Genomic DNA, 21,338 nt, shown 5'->3' on the forward strand with positions numbered 1-21,338 from the left:
ATCACCATGTGTTTCATGTCAACTGGAAAGTAAGCATAAAGGCTGTGTGTGTCAACATGCCTCAGATGATAACCAGGTGTGGCATATTTCCTGTGGTTTCCTGTCAGGTTCTGTGGTACATGCTCAGTCATCACCTTATTTTTTTTTTTTTTTTTTTTTTTTTTTTGCTTCTGAAACTTCTAACTTCCTCATTGGTCAGAAAATAATTCTGAACATCAGCATCCACAGTAAATTCAGCAGACAGGACCTTTAAAGAAACAGAAAAAGGCAGCAATGGCAGAAATGCAGGAAATCTACGCCAATATTGAAGATGAAATACTTGACTATGGAAAGCCTCGGACCATTCAGACAAGTAAGTTTGTTCACTTTGACTGAGCTATTCAAGAACAGGTACTACCATTCAGGATTATAATCTACCTTAAATGGTTCGGTCTGTGTTCAGGTCCTGAGAGCTCACAAAAAACATTTTACGGCCCTATTGCTCTTTTTCTGGGACTGCTAAATGTTCTCCTGCTGGCTGGGATCATCGTCCTCGGCTTCCTCTGTGAGTCAGTTTTACTTACTTTAAACTTTTGCAGGTTGTCAAGTCAAGATTTGCTCAAAAATATTCACAGGAGAAGATAATCAAGTGTTCAAATAAAGAAACTAGCAGTGTTTTGATTTCTCAGCTGTTTACATTAGACTCATATAATTTAGTGATTTCTTTTACTTTCATTCAAAAATAAATCTGTTTTGTTGCAAATGCAAACACTGTGCTGAAAGTATAAATGCTGCTCAGGTTCGTCCACCTCTGCTGCTTATTTCTTGTTATGCACTGAAGACTGCTAAAAAAAAAGTGTATTCACCACCCTAGTTCCAAAAAAGCTGGGGCACTGTGTAGAATGTAAGAAAAACAGAATGAAATGATTTTCAAATCTAATGTTATCTCATATTAGACTTTGAAAATGAAACATTTTACTATTTCATGGAAAATTTTGATGGCAGCATCACATCTCAAAAAAGTAGGGACAGGGCCATGTTTACCATTGCGTATCATCTCCTCTTCCTTTAACAGTAGTCTGTAAACGTCTAGGAAATGAGGTGACCGGTTGCTGAGTTTTGGGAGAAAATGTTGTCCCATTCTTGTCTGATGTAGGATTCTAGCTGCTTCATAGTCCTGGGTCTTCTTTGGCAAATTGTTCTATGGTGGTTTTCTGTTGGTGAAAGGTCTGGCCTGCCAGCACTCACACAGTGAAGCCATGCTGTTGCGATGGATGCAGTATATGGTTTACAGGGTATATACAGAAAATCTGACATAAGGTTAATACTTTTAAGGCCCTTTTCAAGACCCTCTTCTTACATTCTAAGACTCTATAACATCTTTAATTTATAATCTACTACATTAACCCTCAGGCATCATAGGGGCATTTTTCTCCATTTGGCCAAGTTTTTCCTCTTTCTCTGCTCACCATTTTGGCTGTGTTAGTGCATATGGTCTCATTTTTTGCAACAAAGTTTCTTTCTGGTCAAATTTTTGAATTCTAATTTCAATTGCTCTAACAGGTTAGGGGAACACAGTGAAACAAATTTACTATCCTTTAAAGCCATTAAGGACAAAAATGTCCACTTCCAAAAAACTGCTGTAAAAACTTAACAGATTCATATTGTTTTCTGCTTTTTTTGCATAAATCTCTTAAAGAACTTCAGCTGTGCTCCAAACTACCAAATATTCAGTGATTTTGAGGATTTTAACCCTTAAAATGCCAGTTTGATTACTTAAAGTCAATGTTGTTTTTTATGAGAAAAAAAAAGCAAAAAAAAAGGGATATCTTCCTCAGACCAAATGTTAGATGGCTGGGGCATTATTTCTAAATCCAGCATGGACATGTCAATGATTAGCTAAAATATTGACTTTGATGCATTTTTAGATTTTGTGTAGCATTCCATTTGAAATTCACTACCCTTTCAAGTCAACATGGACAAAAACAGCAATAAAAATAGTATACATTAATATTTTTTTCTGCTTTATTTTGGTCGAATCTTTTGATCAACTTCAGTTCTACTTAAAACAATCCATTACTGAATAATTTTCAGGATTTTAACCCTTTAAATACCAGTTTGATCACAGGTGGTCATATTTTTTCTAAAAAGAACACAAAACAGTAATTATTTTTCAGAAAACTTAGCTGGGGGGTAGGGGGGTGTTTTTTAAATCAGTCCTGGGTGTTTCAAACATTAGGCAAAATATTGACTTTGATTCATTATTAGTTTTTATGTAGCATCCGATTCAAAATTTACTACCCTTTCGAGTCACTTGTGGACAACAACATCCAATTGACTCCCATTCGACCAACATTTTTTGATCTTAAAGTAATCAAACTGGCATTTAAAGGGTTAAAATCCTCAAAAAGATTGAATGTTTGGTAGTTTTGAGCACAGCTGAAGTTGTTTCAGAGATGTATGTTAAAAAGCAGAAAAATATGAACCTGTTAAGTTTTTACAGCAGTTTTTTGGAAGTGGACATTTTTGTCCCTAATGGCTTTAAAGGGTAGTAAATTAAAGAAATGCCTGAGGGTTAAAAAAACAGACCTATGTAGATTTTTTGTGCTGACAGTAAGACTAGGAAGTGACAACAAAGAAAATTCAGGAGGATTTCTTGTTATAGTATGTTAATTAGATTTTTTGGTGGAAGTTTTAGACGAGACTATGAGAAAAAAAAACCTTACATCGGTAGCGGACATGGAAGGTCCTCATGTATACTTAAGCTGCCTAAAAGTAGTTCTATCAAAATCTATAAGTACCGACAATATTTACAAGCTTTTCACTGCACTTAAAGTTAAGAAGTAGAACAGCATTTAGGTTTTAGGAACAAAAATATAAGGTATAATTATAATTACATTTTAACTAATGCAGCCCCTTACCATCACAGAAGCAGAGATGGGATAACAAGCTGGATAGTCCCTCTCCTCTTCAGTCCACAGGCCAAAAAGAAGTTCAAATTTTGATTCATCTGACCACTGAACAGTTTTCCATTTTGCCTCAGTCAATTTTCAATGAGCATTGACTCAGAGAAGATGGCAGCATTTCTGGATCATGCTCACATAAACACACACACAAACATGTTCACACAGTTTGGTAAACTGTGTTGAAAGACAGTGATTTCTGGAAGTGTTCTTGGGCCCATGCAGTGATTTTCCAGTACAGAATCATGCCTGTTTTAATGCAGTGCCACCTGAGCGCCCGAAAATCACAAGCATCTGACCTTTGGCCTTCTCCTTGCTGCACACAGATCTATCCAGATTCTCTGAATCTTTTGATGATATTATGGACTGTTAATTATTAGGTATTCAAAGTCTTCTCAATTTATATTGAGAAACATTTTTCTGTTATTGTTCCACAGTTTTTAGATGCAGTTTTTTTGCAGATGGGTGAGCCACTGCCCATCTTTACTTCTGAGTGACTCTGCCTCTAAATGCTCCTTTTATACCTTATAACCTAATTAGTTGCAAAATGCTTATCCAGCTGTTATTCATGAGTACTGCTCACTCTTCCATCCTTCTCTTGTCCTGTCCTTACTATTTTGAGATGTATTGCTACCATCAAATTCAAATTGAGCTAGTATTTTTCATGAACTGTTAAATGTCTCAGTTTTAACATCTGATTGGTTGTTTATGTTTCATTGTGGTTAAAATACTGGTTAATTAGATTTGCAAATGCAATGATTTGTTTATATTTACATTCTGCACAGAGCCCCAATATTTTTGGAAATGGGGTTGCTCTAAAGATGTGATCACTGACCAGTGAACCAACATTTTATTTTTTAAGATACATTTTTTTGCAGTGTAAATCAGGAAGGGCTCTCTTAACAGCCCGTCTCCCTCTTTGTGTAAAATGTATCCATGAAGCCAAAGTGATGGTTATGTTTCAGTAAATACACCGCATAGGGAACAGGGTTTTTAAGGAACTTGATTCAGAGTAAGAAATTAGAAGCAGAGAAGTCAGAGGTGTGCATCATCTGTCATTATTGTTTTGACTGAGAGCCCCCTGATGGTGGAAGTACATATTGTGAATATAAACTTCCACAGTTTAAGTGATGTTAAAAATGCTGTACAAGCATTTTTAACATTTTACCCTAGCCAGGAAAAGTGTTGAAAATATTTAGACTTGAAGAAACATAACGTAAGATGCACGCAGTTCTTTATTGTTAATAAAACATTTTTTCTTTGAATTATTTCAGACTCAGCTCGTCATTCATCTGCAGAGCTCTCCACCATCAAAGCCAATCTAACCGACCGCCTCCGGGCCACAGATCAGCAGCTGTCCTTACTGACTGAACAGAGGGACCTTCTGAATGTCAGCCTCACCAACACGAGGAGAGAGATGGAGAAGCTTCAGAGTTTGTCCAAACAGAGTGAGTTTTCTGCTGACCACAGTGTCATTATTCAGAACATAGGCAATTTTACATTTAAACACCAACAGAACATTTTAGAAGGCTTAGCTTTCCCAAGTCGTATGCACCCGCCATCACTGGGTGGGCATACAGTCCAGAGCCCTGTTTGGGACTCTTTTCTTAATCCCACTGGATTTCTGACCATAACCGCCCATTCCTACAGTGCAAGCTTTCCACTCCCATCTGCACCCACAACAGGTGTGTCATATTCCACCCGCATCCCACATGGATTCTGACAATCCAGGTTAACTATCACACAAAATGTGTTTAGCTTAAGGCAATATTGATATGTTCTCTTAAGCACTACCCTTAAGTTTTCTCTCTGAATGAAGGAAACCCGAAGAAAACAACCACAATCCTTGTCATGTGTAACGGCAGGCTCGCCAAAAGTTTAAGCTGGGCCCCTGAAATACTCAGAGAATCCCCAGTTTTGTTCTTGTATAGTGCCTAAGCATTCCCTCATTTTGGAGGTGAAAAGTGTGTCAGACTATTAGCGGGCTCTGATGTTGGAATTGTTTATTTGTGGTACTTTTTAACCCATTTCACCACTTTTTCCATTCATTATTGCCACTTGGCCACTTTCAACCCATTTTTGCACATTTTACCCACTTTTGCTACTTATTTTGAATTTTTCACAAGTTTTTGCCTGTTTATGCCACTTTTATCATTGTCCCTGTATGCCAATTAATGTCTTTTTGTCTGCTTTTTACCCATTTTGCCACTATTTAACAATTTGCCCTCTTTTTCTATTGGTTTTTGTTGCCACTTTATGCCCATGTATGCCACCATATGACCTTTTTGCCACTTTTGCCCATTTTGCAACATCTTTTTGCCACTCTTGCATATTTTAGCGGCCTTTCGTGTTTTTTTTTTCCATTTTTGTCACTTTTCACCCATTTTCACCTTCTTTTCTTGCTGCTTTTTTGCCTGTAAATGCCATTTTTTTGTTGATGTTTTTTGTTTTCTGTACATTATTGACCCTAACACATTGTGAATACATTAAACTGTCTATACTTTAAAAGGCTTACATCCTGGAGGCAGTATAAAGAAAGAAATTCTCCACTACTGCAGATATGTATGACAGTATAAGAGTCCAAAGAAACAAAAACATACAGTATTAATTAATATTTGTTTTTCTGTAGTTGTCAGGTGATATAAACATGTTGTTTTGAACAGATTGCCATGTAGTCAGCCTTTTTTGCCGTTCAAGTCTCCATGTTGTTGCTTGACTAAAAGCTTTGTATCAGACTCCAAGTGAAATAAAAGCCTAACAATCCTGTTTACACATCTATAAAACCCAGATCCTAGATCGAATTAGATGTTCAGGATGGTCTTGGACACAATTTTTTGTGAGTGTTTTCTTCTTTTCTGCTCTGTAATGTTATTTTTTCATCATGTTTCACAGAGAAAACTTGCCCTGCAGGATGGGTGATGTTCCAGTGTTCCTGTTATCTCTTTTCAACACAAAAAACCTCTTGGGACAGAAGCAGGCGAGACTGCAGAAACAGAGACGCAGATCTTGTGGTCATTGACAGTTCTGAGGAACAGGTAATGTGTTTTTTGTGGAGTTTTCCTCATCAAAATCACAGTTTATAGCCATCCATCCACCTATTTAAGTCCACTTATAGATTCATTCATGACAGGCTAAGCAGGTCAGCCCAGGCCTTCCTCTCCCAAGAAGTGTTTTCCAGATCCTCCTGAGGTATTCTGAGGTATTGAAACAGGCAAAATCAATACTTGAATGATCCAACTTCTTAAAGTGCACCACCAAATAAAAGACTTTCAAGAAAACTAAAGGGTCAGTTCTCAAAAATGCCCTTTCCATTTATTTTTATTCTGGTTATGGCAGTACAAAAGACACAATTAATGCATTTCGACAAGCAGTCCTTCTCAGTGTTGTCTTCACCCAAATGCATTTCAACAAGCAGCCTTGTCAATGCCGAGGAAGACTGCTTGTTGAAACGTGTTTGTGTCTTTTGTACCACCTTACCCAGAATTGAAATAACTTGAAAGGCCATTTGTGAATGCAAACCCTACAGTTTTATTGGATTCTGAAGTGTTCCCAGGCCAGATAAGATATGCCATCTTTCTAGTAACTTCTGGGTCAGGTCTCCTTCAGTTTGGTGTGCCTGGGAGACCTCCACAGAGAGGCAACCTGATCAGATGCCAACACCACTTCAACTGGCTTCTTTCAATCTGACGGAGCAGCAGTGCTACTCCAGTCTAAATCTGCATGTCCATGTTCACCCTATAAGGCTGAGTGCAGCCACTTTCCTGAGGAAACCCAGGAGTTACTCAAAGTACATCTTCTGCCCCTCAGTATCCTCAGTCCAAGCCCCGTCCCAGGGTGTAGAAGTCCTCCAGTAAAACAATGGAGGCTGTACCTGTTTCGAGACCACACCCAGTAACTGCAAGAAGACAGTGGACTCCAGATTGCAATTCCATCCATATGTACCAACAACAGTCAGAGCCTTATTCTCAGGCTCACCTGAGGCCACAATAAAAGGCCACACTGTCCAGGACCAGGTTGCAGTCTCAGCAGGCTTAGCAAGTCAGCCAAGACATCCCTCTTCCCAGCAACATGTTCCAGCTCTTCCTGGTATTGCCAGACCAGGTTGGATATATAGTCCCTCCAGCAAGTCCTGGGTCATCTTGGAGGTCCTATCCTAGTTGCACATGATGGGGAGGTGACCAGGTGCCATCCTGGTGCTACCCCGTTTGCAAGGTTTGTGAGTATCAAAACACCCACCCTGTCATCCTGGGCTACTCTGGAAGAGAGGTGCATCCAGCCCCTTTCCAGAGTTTATGTGTCTGGTGCAAAGCAGTTCATCTCCCACTTAAGCTCCAGCTTCTTCCCTGCCAGAGGGGAGAAAGAAAGCTGATCTAAGAATTCTTCCACTGGCCACGACCACTATTGTCCTATTCTGCTGTTGTGCTTGTTTTTCTAAATCTATCCAGTCAATACTGATGTTTACATAGAGTCTACCATTTGACTGTTTATCTGCTATAAGAATTAATAGATCATCATCTTCAACAGGAATTCCTCACTAACAACCTCATGGATTGGACTTGGATTGGTCTGAGTGACAAAGAGAATGAAAGCACCTGGAAATGGACAGATGGCACCCTGCTGACTCAGGGGTAAGGCACACACTGATTTCATATTGTTGGCTGACCGCTGAGGTCAGCTGTGCAGATGCCTCTCTCTGTGTCTGAGTAAGTAACTGACTGACTAAGTGATGCTACTTTGAGAGCCCCAACATAACACAGTTGGGTTTGCTTGTACTGAATGTTGGCGGTAATGGCTGCCTCCACTGTGTTAACTAGAGCCATATATACAGAGTTGCGCTATGGGTGGGGTTTAGTTGGACTGAAAGCCCTCTAATGGCTTCCTACCTTAATACCTTAGATTTAGCTTTAGCCCCATTTTTACCAGAACTGGGACACATTTCTGTATGACAAAGAATAAAACAACCCTGTAAGATTTTCATGTTGGGAAAGATGTTTTCACTCCTGTGCCGCCCCGCTTTGGCATGACTATGTGATAGTTATGGGGAAAGGGTCAGTTGTTGTATACAGCTAATGAGTTGTTGTGTCCCAGCTAATAATTGCACTAGCAGGCCTGTCATTAGCTGGGACTGAGCCGCAGCTGGCTGTTGTCTGAACCAGACAACGTGTCTAAATCCAAACAAGTGCAGAGAGCAACACTGAAAGCTTTCTGTGACTGAAAAAAATATTCTCTCAGTACTAGTCTGTTTCGGCATGGCTTTTCAATCATGGCAGTGGGCTTGTCCTGCATTGTCCATCGTTAGCTGTTAGTTTGGATGTCACAGTAGGACCGCTGTTCTTGTTCAAACCAGAGAAGAGAGCCACACCGACAGCTTGTCTTGTGCAAAGGAGAGGTTTTTGCCCATTCCTTTAGTGATGACTCCCCTTCGTGCACTAACAACACAGAATACAGAGAGCGTATTTTCCCCTCCATTTTCTAACTGCTGCTGAGTCGCTCTGTGTGTATGTCAGTGTTTAACCAATCAGATGCGGTAGAAGAAAAGCAGAAGGGGAGGAGGGATGACGCTGCTCAGGGCTTCATATACACAGAGGGAGATAGACAGAGAGAGAGGACAACATGTAGCTTTTTACATTTCAGTAACCTCTACAACTACTAACAATCATGACAAAATCACTCTGCCAGAACACATTTCAGTCAGGCATTTCAACAGACATCACAGACAGTTGCAGTCAGCCATATACTAAGTTTTAACCTAGTCTTGTTGTTTAAAGTCTTAGCTTGAACACAGGCACTTACACAGCTCTTGGACTATATATGTGACCAGTAGATTTTCTTTAATCAAGGGATGTAACTCGGTCCCAAATCAAACCAAATAGTTAAATTCAGTCAAAGGAACCTTTTTTTTTTCTTTATACACAACGTTACTCTTTTATTGTGAAATCCTGCTAAAGTCACCTTTTAATCTCTTACAGATACTGGTTGAGAGGGCAGCCTGATAATGGAGGAGGACATGCAGTATATGGTGAAGAAGACTGTGCTCACTTCAGAAACAATGGTAAAAAAGAGGCGAATTGGAATGATGTGAAATGTGATTCAACTATGCTGTGGATTTGTGAAAAATAGTTGAGAATTTATGGAGTGTTGAAATAAAACATAACTGATGTTATTTGCATCATGAGTTGCTCAAAAAAATGATTTATTCTGGTATTAAGATTATCTGTTGTTCTGTAAAAAATAATAATAATAATAAAGACCACTTGTAGACATTTGTCTCTATCATCATGTCTCTAACTACAGTGGACAGCAAAAGTGGGATTGTTGTGTAGCAGCTGGCTTAAATGACAAACAAAGCATGGAAACAACATGAAAGACTTAAATCAGGGAGGGGAACTCTCTTTACCAAGAGGGCTGTATTAATGTTATTGCTAATGCCAAAGGGCCAAATTGTTCCAGATATTTGGATATTCTCAATTTTGACCCTGTGATTACTAATAATTCAATGGATGGAACAATAGGTTGCTTTCATAATAATAATAATAATAATAATAATAATAATAATAATAATAATAATAATAAGTGCTTTGACAATAAGCAGAAACACAAATAAAACAAAGCATCATAACACAAGCAAAGACCATAACAACTACTCAAAACCTCATCAACATGAGATCCCATGAAAATAAAGCCAGCAATGTAACTCCAACATTATCATCATCCTAGTAGACCCATGATAGAGCCTGAAAACATGTCAAGTTAGAAGTACATTATGAAACCTTGATATATAAAATTCCAGAATAAAATGAAGGACCAAGAATTAAAAAAAAACCCTAAAACCCAGAATAACCTAGACAAATCCAGGCAACACAGGAACCTAGCTACATAAAAAGAGACCTAAGGACCAGAAATGTATTAAAATAATAGGAAGAGACGGAAAGGAATATGAATCAAAGCAGTAAGAAGTAGAATAAAAGCAATTAAAATGTGTAGAGATAGATGAGTCATAATACAAAAATTAGAAAGCTGGTAGTGGTAAAATTCTAGTCATGATAAAATCAAAATAACAATATTAATCAGCTATAAGGACACAGCAGCATAAATAGGTAAAAAACAGTAAAAGTGGAGGGAGGGTTAAAAGCTCTGAAAATAACTGGGAGAAGAGAAGAGATACAGTTGCAATGAGAAACAAGCAAGGTAAAAATACAAAGCAGAGAGGAGCAGACATAAAAGCTTTAAGGTAAAATTTCAGGATGCAGAGGAAAATTTAAAAGATAAAACTGATAGAGAAAGGGAAGATGGGATAAAAGATTTTAGACGACATTACATAAAAGCAAGTGTATAAAAATGACTTTCATGAAGTGATTTAAAAGATATCACTGATTCTGTATGCCTTATCTCCTCTGGCAGGTCGTTCCAAAGTCGAGGCGCCCTGACAGAGAAAGCCCTGTCACCTTTAGTCCTAAGCCTCGACCTTGGAACGACCAGGAGGCCCCCGGCCGAGGATCTAAGACTGCGGCTTGGCTCATAAGGGTTGAAAAGTTCAGCTAAATAGCTTGGAGCCAGGTCCTTCAGTGCTTTAAAAGTAAAGAGGAAAATTTTTGAACCAATTCTAAAACTTACAGGGAGCCAGTGTAAGGATGCTAAAATAGGGGTGATGTGATGCCATCTATTAAAACCAGTTAGAAGCCTAGCTGCTGCATTCTGGACCAGCTGTAGGTCAGAGAGGGATCTTTGACTGATGCCGCGGGGAGGAGAGTTACAATAATCGAGTCTGGAGAAGATGAGTACACGGATGACTTTTGTAAGGTCTGCTTGGTTGGGTACAGTTTTTATTGTCGCGATGGTTTGGGTATGGGAAAAGCTTGACTGGACAACTTTACTGATATGGGATGTGAAGGTAGGATCTGAATCAAATATTACTCCAGGATTTCTGGCTGTGGGTCTGATATTTTCTGAAAGAGTACCAAGACAAGAAAGCATGAGGTTGAAGGAGTTTGAATGTTAAAAAGTATTATTTCTGATTTAGAGTTAATGAGCTAAAGACATGATAATTCCTTGTACTAACATTCATGTTTTTGAACTCAAATGCAAATACAGATAGTTAATTTATGAGAAACACAGAATTAAATAAATTTTCAGCAGTTTTTTAATGCAGTGAACAGGATGGTTATTATTTTACTTGCATATTTATCGTTTTACAAGTGCATTTAGTGATGAAAGATTACAGAAGAAGTTCCAGCTAATAAAATCCAAAAAAAAGAGAAGTTAATCAAAGTAAAAAAAAAAAAAAAATAGAAATAATTTTTTTTTAATAAAATCAGAAATACAAATAAAAGATGAAATAGGAATAAAAATTAAAATGAGATAAATTAGGAGGTTAAATTCATTTCCATTTTTTAAACACAAAAAAATACATTAGAATAATTATAATAAATACAAAAAAAACATAAAAAGGGTTTTGTTTTGTTTTGTACTCATTTTTTAAACTATGATGATGCCTCTGAAAAGAATGGTTTGGTATCTTTCCCTGCAGCCTTCTGTGATTTCCTGTCCTAATTCCCTTATCAGGAAACTATTTTTTTCACTTCTGAAACGTGTCATTTCCTCATACATCAAATAAAAAACTTGACCTTAAAACCCAAAGGACTTTTACAGCATTCAAACGCAGTGGACAATCCAGAGTGAAGCTTATAGGAAACAGAAGGCATCAATGGAAGAAATGGATGAAATCTACGCCAACATTGATTATGAGAAACCTGACAATGAAAAGACACAGACCATCCAGACAAGTAAGAGTCCTCACTATGTCTGAGCTTTGAAGTATATGTATCATCATGCAGCATTGTCTTATATGGTTCTGGCTGTGTTCAGGTCCTGGAAGCTCATATCAGAGATTTTACAGACCTGTTGTTCTTCTTCTTGGACTGCTAAATTTTCTCCTGCTGGCTGGGATTGTTGGCCTCTGTGTCTGTGAGTCAGTTTTATTTATCCTAAACCATATTTTTACTTTTGCAGGATGTGTCATGATGTGCACTGCACAAGGATATTTGCTGAGGAAAGATGATCCAGTGTAAAAATTGAGACACTGTAGTAGTATTTTCATCTGTATCTGTTTACTTAAGACTGATTCAATTCAGTGATATTTGTTTCATTGCAAGATTTTGCAATACAAGACACAATAATGAAGCAGAGAAGATGTTTCATGGTTCATTTATTCTGTGAATAAGGTCAAGAAAGCACTGGGTCCATTCCCTCTTAACAGAGCCATTTACTTTCTTTGCACAAGCTCATGTGATACCAAAATATGTCATATTCTACAAAACCAGAAGCTGGAGAGAGAGGGAACACATCTGATCATTTCAAAAATGTTTTAATCCATCAGGTTTTATGATTGAAATCCACAGAATGGGCACAAACACTGTGTTTAAAGCAAGGTTTCAAGGTCGGAGAGAGTGAAAGAGAGCATATGATACAGGAGTGACCACAGTATCTGAGACCAAGACATGCCTGACACCAGAGTGCAACGAGACTAACCAAGACATTTGGGGGTAGAGACCAAGACAAGCTGAGCCTGAGACAAGATCAAGACCATTAAAAAACATTTTAAAAATCATCAAAAGGTTGAACAGTTAAAGAACACTCTCTCTTTTATTTTAGTTTGCTTTGAAAATTATTTGGCAGCAACAAAACAAGATATCTGCAAAAACAATGCAAAAATCTAGAATCTAAGCAAATTTCTTCAAGGCTCTGAAATGCTCTGCTAGTTTTACACCAGATTTTTAGTTTTACACCAGTATAATTGTTGTCTTGTCAGTCCACAGAATATGGACTCCATAGTTTTATGAACTCTCCCATTGATGCTATTTTTTCCCAGGCTCTTTCTTATTGTTGAATCCTGAACTCTGACATTAACTGAGTCAAGTGAGGCCTGCAGGTCTTTAGATGTTGTTCTGGGTTCTTTTGGGAACCCCTGGATGAATCGTCAATGTGGTCTTGGAGTCATTTTGGCAGGCTGGCCACTCCTGAGAAGGAGCCGAAAAATAAATAAATCTGTAGTAGTATTAAAAAGCCACTGATAAGTCCAGAATTGTTTTAAATATGTGAATTTTAGATGTTTATCTAGATTTGCCAGTTGAATGAGGCCTATAATAAGAGTTTTTGGTGTCTGAAACATTACATCATATGCCCAGCCTGAACAAAATTCAGTAATGTTCCATATCATTTCATGGGAAATAAAGATTTAAAGAAGAGCTTGGTTGCATCTAAGAAAGATGAGACTCAAGAATTTTATGACGTAAACGTGCACAGTGGGATATCAATATTATGGCCCCTCTACTAAAACCCTCTCAGGGGCACAGATGGTTCAAATCTGGCCCTTTCCCATATGTCTCTCCCCGCTCTCTTGTCCCTGTCTCCAACTCCATTGTCCTCCTCTAGCAATAAAGAAACAAAAAAAGCCCAAAAATAAATCTTTTAAAAAAACCTCTCAGCTGGTGCAGAGGAGGAAGGAACTGAAAGCACTTTCTGTGCCAAGTTGTGGAGTGTTGGGTTGGTGGTCTTGACCAATCTTGATGGAAAATACCAAGTCCAAGACTGTTATCGAGTACTACAACACTTCAACAAACCATTTATTTTATGTAAACTGGAAAGTAAGTAAACTTTTTTTAAGTAATTGTTTTGTTTTTTAGTTTACCTCATTTTTTATTTGTGATGATGCCTCTGAAAAGAAAGGCTTGGTATCTTTTCCTGCAGTTTCCTGTGATTTCCTGTACTAAATGCCTAATCATCCACATTGGACAGAGCGCTTCATATATTTACTTTTTTTGGACAAGATCATGCAACACAACACTGTGTCATAGTGTAGAAACCAGATGGCGAGAGAGGGACCACATCTGATCAATTCAGACCTAAGCGGTTGTGATTATAAATTTTGGCCTTAATCTGTAATATTCAAATGATTGTAATCCACCGAAAAAGCCAAACACTGTGTTAAGAGTGAGTTTTCATGGTTGGAGAGAGAGAAAGAGAACTGCAGCCACTGCTCTGAATGGTCAAACAATCCTCTGAGAATTTGTGCACTGAAATGACTAAACTAAGCATGTACAATATTGTTTTTCAGTTTTTTGCCAATATCCAAACTCATGTTAGCCAATAGGGATAAATATTTTTTCTATTGTTATATTCTATGTTGAAACAATACAATAAAAGCCTTTCTTCCTCATTTTACCCTAGCCAAGAGAAATTTAGAGATACTCAGACTTAAACTTAACTTTGAATGCAGACTGTTTTTAATTGTTAAATAAACATTTCTCTTCAAATATTTCAGACCAAGCCTCAGTTCATCGTTCATCTGCAGAGCTCTCTGCCACCAAAGCCAATCTAACTGAGCATCTCCAGGCCAAAGATAACCAGCTGTCCTCACTGACTGAACAGAGGGATCTTCTCAATGTCAGCCTCACTGACATGAGTAAAAAGCTGGAGAGACTTCAGAGTTTGTCCAAGCAGAGTGAGTTTTCTGCAGGATGGTTTCTGCTCACAGCGGTCTGTGATCAAACCACAGCGTCATTTATGTGTCTTTTTATGATAAAAGTGAACGACCAATTACCATGAAAATGGTGGTCACTGACTCCAAGTGACATTCGTCATCATGTCAGACTCTTTTACTTCCTTTAAAGGAGACATAATCAAAAACATACTTTTCCACAAATATTTGGCTATCTGGAGAAACTACAAACCCACAAAATAAGAAAAAGGCAACCCAGTCCTTTGTTTATGATCTTCCTATGTCTGAAAATATGAAATCTGAGGGCCTGGTCAGAGGCTGCACTTGTGTGGAACAACAGAGCTGTACTTGTGTCAGTACACCCTATAGAAGAGAAGGGTAGGGTGAGATAAAGCTCATTTAAAGAGACACGCATCAAATTGACCCTTTTTTTAGAAAGGCTATCTAAGGATGGTTTAAAAAAGTTGAAAAAACTCCATTTGTGCTGATACATATTGTTTTTTACCAAAAACAGCACAGGTGATTTATTTAGACCTAAGGAGGCTGTGGAAAATGGGTATGATACACTATATGGGCTAAAGTAGGCTGCTGAATGTCAACAGGAACTGTAATGACTGTATTCAAATACATGTAGCCTACTTTAAAATGGAGCTGGCCCCCTTTTACAGCCATAACAGCACCCTCTCTTCTTGGAAAGCTTTCCACAAGATTCTGGGGTGTTTCTTTGGGAATTTGAGCCCATTCATTGTGTAGAGTTTTCATAAGTTCAGGTACTGATGTTGGTTGAGAAGGACCAGCTAACAATCTTCATTCCTGTTCATGTCAAAGGTGCTTGATGGGGTTGATGTCATGGCTTTGTGAAGGCAAGTCAACTTCTTCCACACTCTTTATAGTCCTTGATTTGTGCACTGGGGTATACTCATGTTGGAATAGAAAAGAGCCTTCCCCAAACTGTTGCCACAAAGTTGGAAGCATTGTCTAAAATGTCTTGGTATGCTGAAGCATTAAGATTGGTCTTCACTGGAGATAAAGGGCCTAGCCAAAACCCTGATAACCCTGATAAACACCCCCATACCATTGTCTTTCCTCCACTACAACATCATAGTTGAAACAATGCAGTCAGGCAGGTGATGTTCTGAGAGTGTCAGTCAAACCCAGATTCACACATCTGACTGCCAAACAGAGGGGTTTGGGATTTTTCACTCAACAGAACACATTTCTGCTCCACAGTCCAGTGTCGATGTGCTTCACACCACTCAACCTGACGCTTGGCATTGGACTTGGTGATGTGAGACTTGCTTGAAGCTGTTTGGCCATGAGTACCTGTTCCACGATGCTCCCGCCACAATGTTTTGGGCTTACATTAATGCCAGTGGACATTTCAATCTCTGTTTCTCTTTATTGAATCAGCAGAGTGCTGACAACTTTTAAGCACCATGAAAAATGAACCAATGAAACATGCTGGTTTTCATTACAAATTCCTCACTTAAAATAAGGTTGCAGGGGTTTTCCATAGAAAAGACAGCAACATATGTATTTTATTTGTTGCTGTTTTAGGTCTTTTCTGCTCTCTGATGTTTGTTTATTATGTTTCACAGAGAAAACTTGTCCTGCAAGATGGAGGATGTTCCATTGTTCCTGTTATTTCTTCTCAGCACGAAAAACCTCTTGGGACAGCAGCAGGCAAGACTGCAGGAACAGAGACGCAGATCTTGTGGTCATCGACAGTTCTGAGGAACAGGTAATGTGTTCTTTGCAGAGTTTTACCCATCCTAATTATAGTTTATATATCAATCTATCCACCTTTTTACGTCTGCTTATCATTGGTCGGATCATAGTGACTAATGACTAAGCAGGTCAACCCCACACATCCCTCTCCGAAGCAATGTTTTCCATATCCTACTCGACCCAGGGGTTCCTGTAAGTGCTTCTTCCATCAACAATATCCACAGTCCAAGCCCTGTCTTTCCTCATCTTCCTAAGGCCTACTGAAAGACTTCCCCCATGCCTCTCCGAGATCCTTCTACAACCGGAATTTTGCTTCCACAATCATTGAGGCTGCAGCCCTCTAAACCACTCTGTACCTGACACATTCTTTCACAGAAGCCTGGCCTATCCAAGTCTAAAAGCCCTCTTTTTTCAGCCTGATTGCAGATATCCACCAGTGGGTTCTTAAGTTGTCGACACAACAGTCACTGATAGTCTTCTTGCTACAACTCCTAGCAGTAACTTCCAAAAAGGGGGAGACTCTGAATATAGACCACTCAGACTCAATATCCTCAACCAGGATGCACAAGACATTCTTCCAGAGGTGGGCGTTGAAGACCTCACATGCAAAACGCTCTGCCAGGAGTTCCCAGTTCACCCTCACTACCCATTTAGTTAGTCTTCTGCTGTTGGGTACACTTATGACAGCTCTATGCTGGAACATAGTTGGTTTGTAAAAGCCAATCCATGACCAGCATAGAAGTCCAGTAACAAAGCACCACTTGGGATCAAATCAGACATGTCGTTTCTCTCAATCACACTCCACCAAGTGGTCTATGTCATTACTCATATGGGTGTTTAAGTCCTGCAGTAGAACAATGGAGGCTGTGCCTGTTTTGAGACCTCACCCACCAATTTCAAGGAGGCCACATACATAATTGTAATAACAACAACAGTCAGAGCGTTCCTCTCCACGACCCGAGGCCACAAAATGGCGATCCATCTATCCATCCATTTTCTCCGGCTTATCTGGGCCAGGTCACAGTGGCATCAGGCTAAGCAAGTCAGCCTAGACTTCCCTCTCCCCAGCAACATTTTCCAGCTCTTCCTGGGGGATTCAGAGGTATTGCCTGACTAGGTCAGTTATATCATCCCTCCAGTGAACCCTGGGTCTACCTTGAAGTCTCCTCTCAGTTAGACATGCTGGGATGACCTCCATGGGAAGGCAACCAGGAGCGCTCCTAATGCAACTGTGAGTGTCCCCACACCCATCCGGGGCCTTATCCTGGGAGAATCTGGAATAGAGGAGCATCCAGCCCTTTTCAGGAGTCCCACAGCCTGTTACATGTCTGGAGGAAAGACCAGCTATATTTAACTGTTAATGATTCAACTCCCACTCCAGCTCTGGCTTTTCCCCACCAGAGGGGAAATAAAGTTAACCTAAGAATTCTTCTATTCTGCTGTTGTGCTTGTTTTTATACACCTTTATTCAGTCAATACTGATGCTTACCTAGACTCTACCATTTGACTTTCTATCTGCTTTAAGTATTTATGTATCATTTGATTTAAAGAGCGGTTTTGTTGTTGTACATCATAGATTTATTCCACCAAATTACCTGAGCTTTACAGTTATTATAAATGCAGGCTCTCTACCTTCAACAGGAATTTCTCACTAACACCCTCAAGGGTTGGGCTTGGATTGGTTTGACTGACAGAGACACTGAAGACACCTGGAAATGGACCGATGGCACTCAGCTGACTCTGAAGTAAGGCATACAGTGATGTGTTTTGTTGTTGTTTTATGTCTTGAATTCAGGCACATACATAATGATTCCTGTGGCACAGTCATGATTTTTTTTTGTTTTATCAAGGCCTTTAACTCAACCCTAAATCAAAGGAAATGTTCAATTTTAAGACCAGCTTGCACACAATACAAAACCTGGTTGGTAAACTGCAGTCAAAGGAGGCAGTTACTCTTTTAAGGAAAGTGATCATTCCTGTGAAATTCACACTTGTTAACCTCTTTCAGATACTGGGGGCGTGGGCAGCCTGATTCTAATGGAAGAAATCCCCAATGGGGTGAAGAGGACTGTGTTCATATCATGAACGATCGTGCAAAGGAGGCAAATTGGAATGATATGCGATGTGATCGGTCCATGCTGTGGATTTGTGAGAAATAGTTGAGTGTTTATTAAGCATTGAAAATAATCTAAATGTATCCCTTTTTTTCATTTTGATTTTTAAGGCCAACTTTTAAGTTTCTGACCTGATTCTTTTGGTCAATGTGTGAATTATTTCAATATTTGTAGTTTTATAGTCCACACCACCAGGAAGCACCTCACATTTTTTATTTACCCACTTCTATAAAGTCATAATGTAATTGTGTGTCCTCTTCTTGTGTTTTGTCATTAATTTTCCATCAGAGACATTTTTACAAAGTGATATTCATTGTAAATCATGGACTGTAAACAGAATTTATGCAGCAGAAGCTTTATATTTATGTGCATATATCAAATTGTATGGCAGAGTTGCTTTAGCTTTGTTTTTATTCATAAAAGAGCAAAATTAGCAAATATAACATAATTCAAAATTAAATTACTCTCTGTGGTGCATAGCCTTGCATTGAAGAAGTGTCAATATTTTATTTTGATATAATGTTGATTTTCATTCAAAAACTGTTCAGAAAAATGTTTAACAGACAAAGAGTGATGACAATAATGTCTCTTCCACACCTGCCTGCTGCACACTGAAGAAGGGAGAGAGGGAGCTGCAGACTTAGGATCTCTTTGAGTAGTATGCATTTAAATAAATGGATGAAAATCAATAGTTATGCTGTCTAAATCTTTTTTTTTTAATAAGACCCTAACCCAAGACCTGGACCTTGCAGACATACCACCTCCCTTTGTAAGGAAAAGATCCCAGTTTTAAAAAATTTCAGTTATGATTTCATTATCAATCAGGTTAAGCCTTGTGTGAAGAGGTGGAGCAGCCTGTGAATAACTTGTTAAAAACAATAAAACGATGGATTAAAATCAACTGTAAAAATGTGATATAAATGTCAAAGTTAGGAGTTTTTAAGGTGAAATTATGAGATAAAGTTGGATTCATGAGTTTAAAGGGGAAAATATGACTTAAAAGTCAAATTCATAAGTTCAAAAGGTAAAAATATGAGACAAACGTCAAAATCATTTTGCTTGTTTACAAAATCATGGTTCCATCAATTAAGACAAGTGGTCCAGGTCCTGAAACAGCAAAGCAGCACCAAAACTCCACACTACCACCTTCATGTTTGACTGTTGGTATGATGTTCTTTGGATGAAATGCTCTGCTAGTTTTACACCAGATTTTTAGTTTTACACCAGTATAATTGTTGTCTTGTCAGTCCACAGAATATGGACTCCATAGTTTTATGAACTCTCCCATTGATGCTATTTTTTCCCAGGCTCTTTCTTATTGTTGAATCCTGAACTCTGACATTAACTGAGTCAAGTGAGGCCTGCAGGTCTTTAGATGTTGTTCTGGGTTCTTTTGGGAACCCCTGGATGAATCGTCAATGTGGTCTTGGAGTCATTTTGGCAGGCTGGCCACTCCTGAGAAGGAGCCGAAAAATAAATAAATCTGTAGTAGTATTAAAAAGCCACTGATAAGTCCAGAATTGTTTTAAATATGTGAATGTTAGATGTTTATCTAGATTTGCCAGTTGAATGAGGCCTATAATGAGAGATTTTTGTGTCTGAAACATTAGGCACTTGATTGTGAGTTTTCTGCTGTGTGGTTTCTGCACCCAGCTGTCTGTGATCAAACCACAGTGTCGTTATTCAGAGAGCAACACTATTGTCGACTACTCCCACTTCTGTTACTTGTTTTTACCAGTCAGCTTCCCTATGCATTTGTAAATCTTACTGATTATAGAACAGCAAGGGATCTTGGGAGCACGATCTAGGCACTAAAATAACAAATGAACAATGGAATACAATCATGCTCAACTTAAAAAAAAATGTTGTTGCTATAAATCGCACAAAATTAAATTTAAAATAATACATAAACTGCAAACTACCCCTTACCAAAGGAGCAAGTATGATAAGAATTGTTCAGCTTTATGTAAACAATGCAAACATCAAGTGGGTTCTTATGTCCATTTAATGTGGTTGAGTCCAAAGACAAAAGAAATATTGGGTGGAAGTGTGTGAAATCATTACTAAAATCATAAAAATGACTGTAAAGCCCTGTCCTCTCCGATGTATCTTGGGGTATCTATCACAGATGGAAAATTAAGACAACATACAAAATTAATATCATTACTATTATATTGTGCAAGACTAACAGTTGTACAACATTGGCTGGTTGACATGGAACCATTTATTTCTGACTGGTTTAGTAATATTCTGCAATTGTTTCCAATGGAAAGATTAACTTATATCTTAAAAGGAAACATCAATATGTTTCTCAAAATTTGGGACCCCGTGCTTGATTACATTGGAGAGGACTTAGCTAAAAAAATAATGAAGGCTTTGCCATCATATGATATGACATGATGTACTTGTTGGAACGGTGCTGATCCCGAAGCATGTGCGTGTGTGGTTGAATGGGTATGATTGTGAATATGAATGATGAGGGTGAATGTGAGGGGTGGGGGGTAGTATTCTTTGTATATTTTATTTGTTTTGTTTATGTAAGACAATGATTATTATTTATTATGTTTGTGCAGTGACATCTTAATGCACCTGTATGTGAATATAAAAAAAAATAAATGAAAAACTAAAATGAAAGAAAGAATGAATGCAGACAGCTTTTTATTGTTAAATAAACATTTTTCTTCAAATATTTTAGACCGAGCCTCAGTTCATCGTTCATCTGCAGCGCTCTCTGCCACCAAAGCCAATCTAACCAAGCGTCTTTAGGCCAAAGATCAGCAGCTGTCCTCACTGACTGAACAGAGGGACCTTCTGAATGTCAGCCTCACTGACATGAGGAAAGATCTGGAGAGACTTCAGAGTTTGTCCAAACAGAGTGAGTTTTCTGCAGGATGGTTTCTGCACCCAGCTGTCTGTGATCAAACCACAGTGTCGTTATTCAGAGAGCAACACTATTGTTGACTACTCCCACTTCTGTTACCTGTCTTTACCAGTCAGTTTCCCTATGCATTTGTAAATCTTTTGTTCACTGAGCTCCTTGTTTTAGGGCTGTTATCT

At 38.6% G+C, this 21,338-nt stretch overlaps 2 protein-coding genes across 3 annotated transcripts; both read left to right on the forward strand.

Annotated features, from left to right (window-relative positions):
- Window positions 1–211: 211 nt before the first annotated feature.
- Window positions 212–9,185, forward strand: LOC121522481 (CD209 antigen-like protein C). 2 transcript variants are annotated; one of them, XM_041806920.1, is made up of 6 exons: window positions 212–352; window positions 443–544; window positions 4,217–4,390; window positions 5,835–5,977; window positions 7,467–7,570; window positions 8,912–9,185. In XM_041806920.1, exons 1-6 carry the CDS (start codon window positions 274–276, stop codon window positions 9,060–9,062), a joined length of 753 nt encoding a protein of 250 aa, XP_041662854.1. In that variant the 5' UTR covers window positions 212–273; the 3' UTR covers window positions 9,063–9,185. The 2 variants fall into 2 exon arrangements, with proteins under 2 accessions (XP_041662854.1, XP_041662855.1); XM_041806921.1 differs by lacking the exon at window positions 443–544 and having other exon boundaries at window positions 218–352.
- Window positions 9,186–11,586: 2,401 nt separating this feature from the next.
- Window positions 11,587–21,156, forward strand: LOC121522479 (CD209 antigen-like protein C). Its single transcript, XM_041806919.1, has 7 exons — window positions 11,587–11,725; window positions 11,808–11,906; window positions 14,263–14,442; window positions 16,038–16,180; window positions 17,809–17,912; window positions 18,176–18,325; window positions 20,977–21,156. Coding segments are annotated over exons 1-7 (756 nt in total). The 5' UTR covers window positions 11,587–11,646; the 3' UTR covers window positions 20,978–21,156.
- The last annotated feature ends 182 nt before the right edge of the window (window positions 21,157–21,338 follow it).

This window comes from Cheilinus undulatus, linkage group 15 (genome assembly GCF_018320785.1).
Source record: "Cheilinus undulatus linkage group 15, ASM1832078v1, whole genome shotgun sequence".
Classification (NCBI taxonomy): domain Eukaryota; kingdom Metazoa; phylum Chordata; class Actinopteri; order Labriformes; family Labridae; genus Cheilinus; species Cheilinus undulatus.

Bases quoted from the DNA above. Each gene is read 5' to 3' on its own strand.
- LOC121522481 (XM_041806920.1), top strand. From the start codon at position 274: ATGGCAGAAATGCAGGAAATCTACGCCAATATTGAAGATGAAATACTT. The intron at 4,391-5,834 runs GTGAGTTTTCTG...CATGTTTCACAG, and splicing joins TCAGAGTTTGTCCAAACAGA to AGAAAACTTGCCCTGCAGGA. The intron at 7,571-8,911 runs GTAAGGCACACA...AATCTCTTACAG, and splicing joins GGCACCCTGCTGACTCAGGG to ATACTGGTTGAGAGGGCAGC.
- LOC121522479 (XM_041806919.1), top strand. From the start codon at position 11,647: ATGGAAGAAATGGATGAAATCTACGCCAACATTGATTATGAGAAACCT. The intron at 11,726-11,807 runs GTAAGAGTCCTC...GGCTGTGTTCAG, and splicing joins GACACAGACCATCCAGACAA to GTCCTGGAAGCTCATATCAG. The intron at 14,443-16,037 runs GTGAGTTTTCTG...TATGTTTCACAG, and splicing joins TCAGAGTTTGTCCAAGCAGA to AGAAAACTTGTCCTGCAAGA.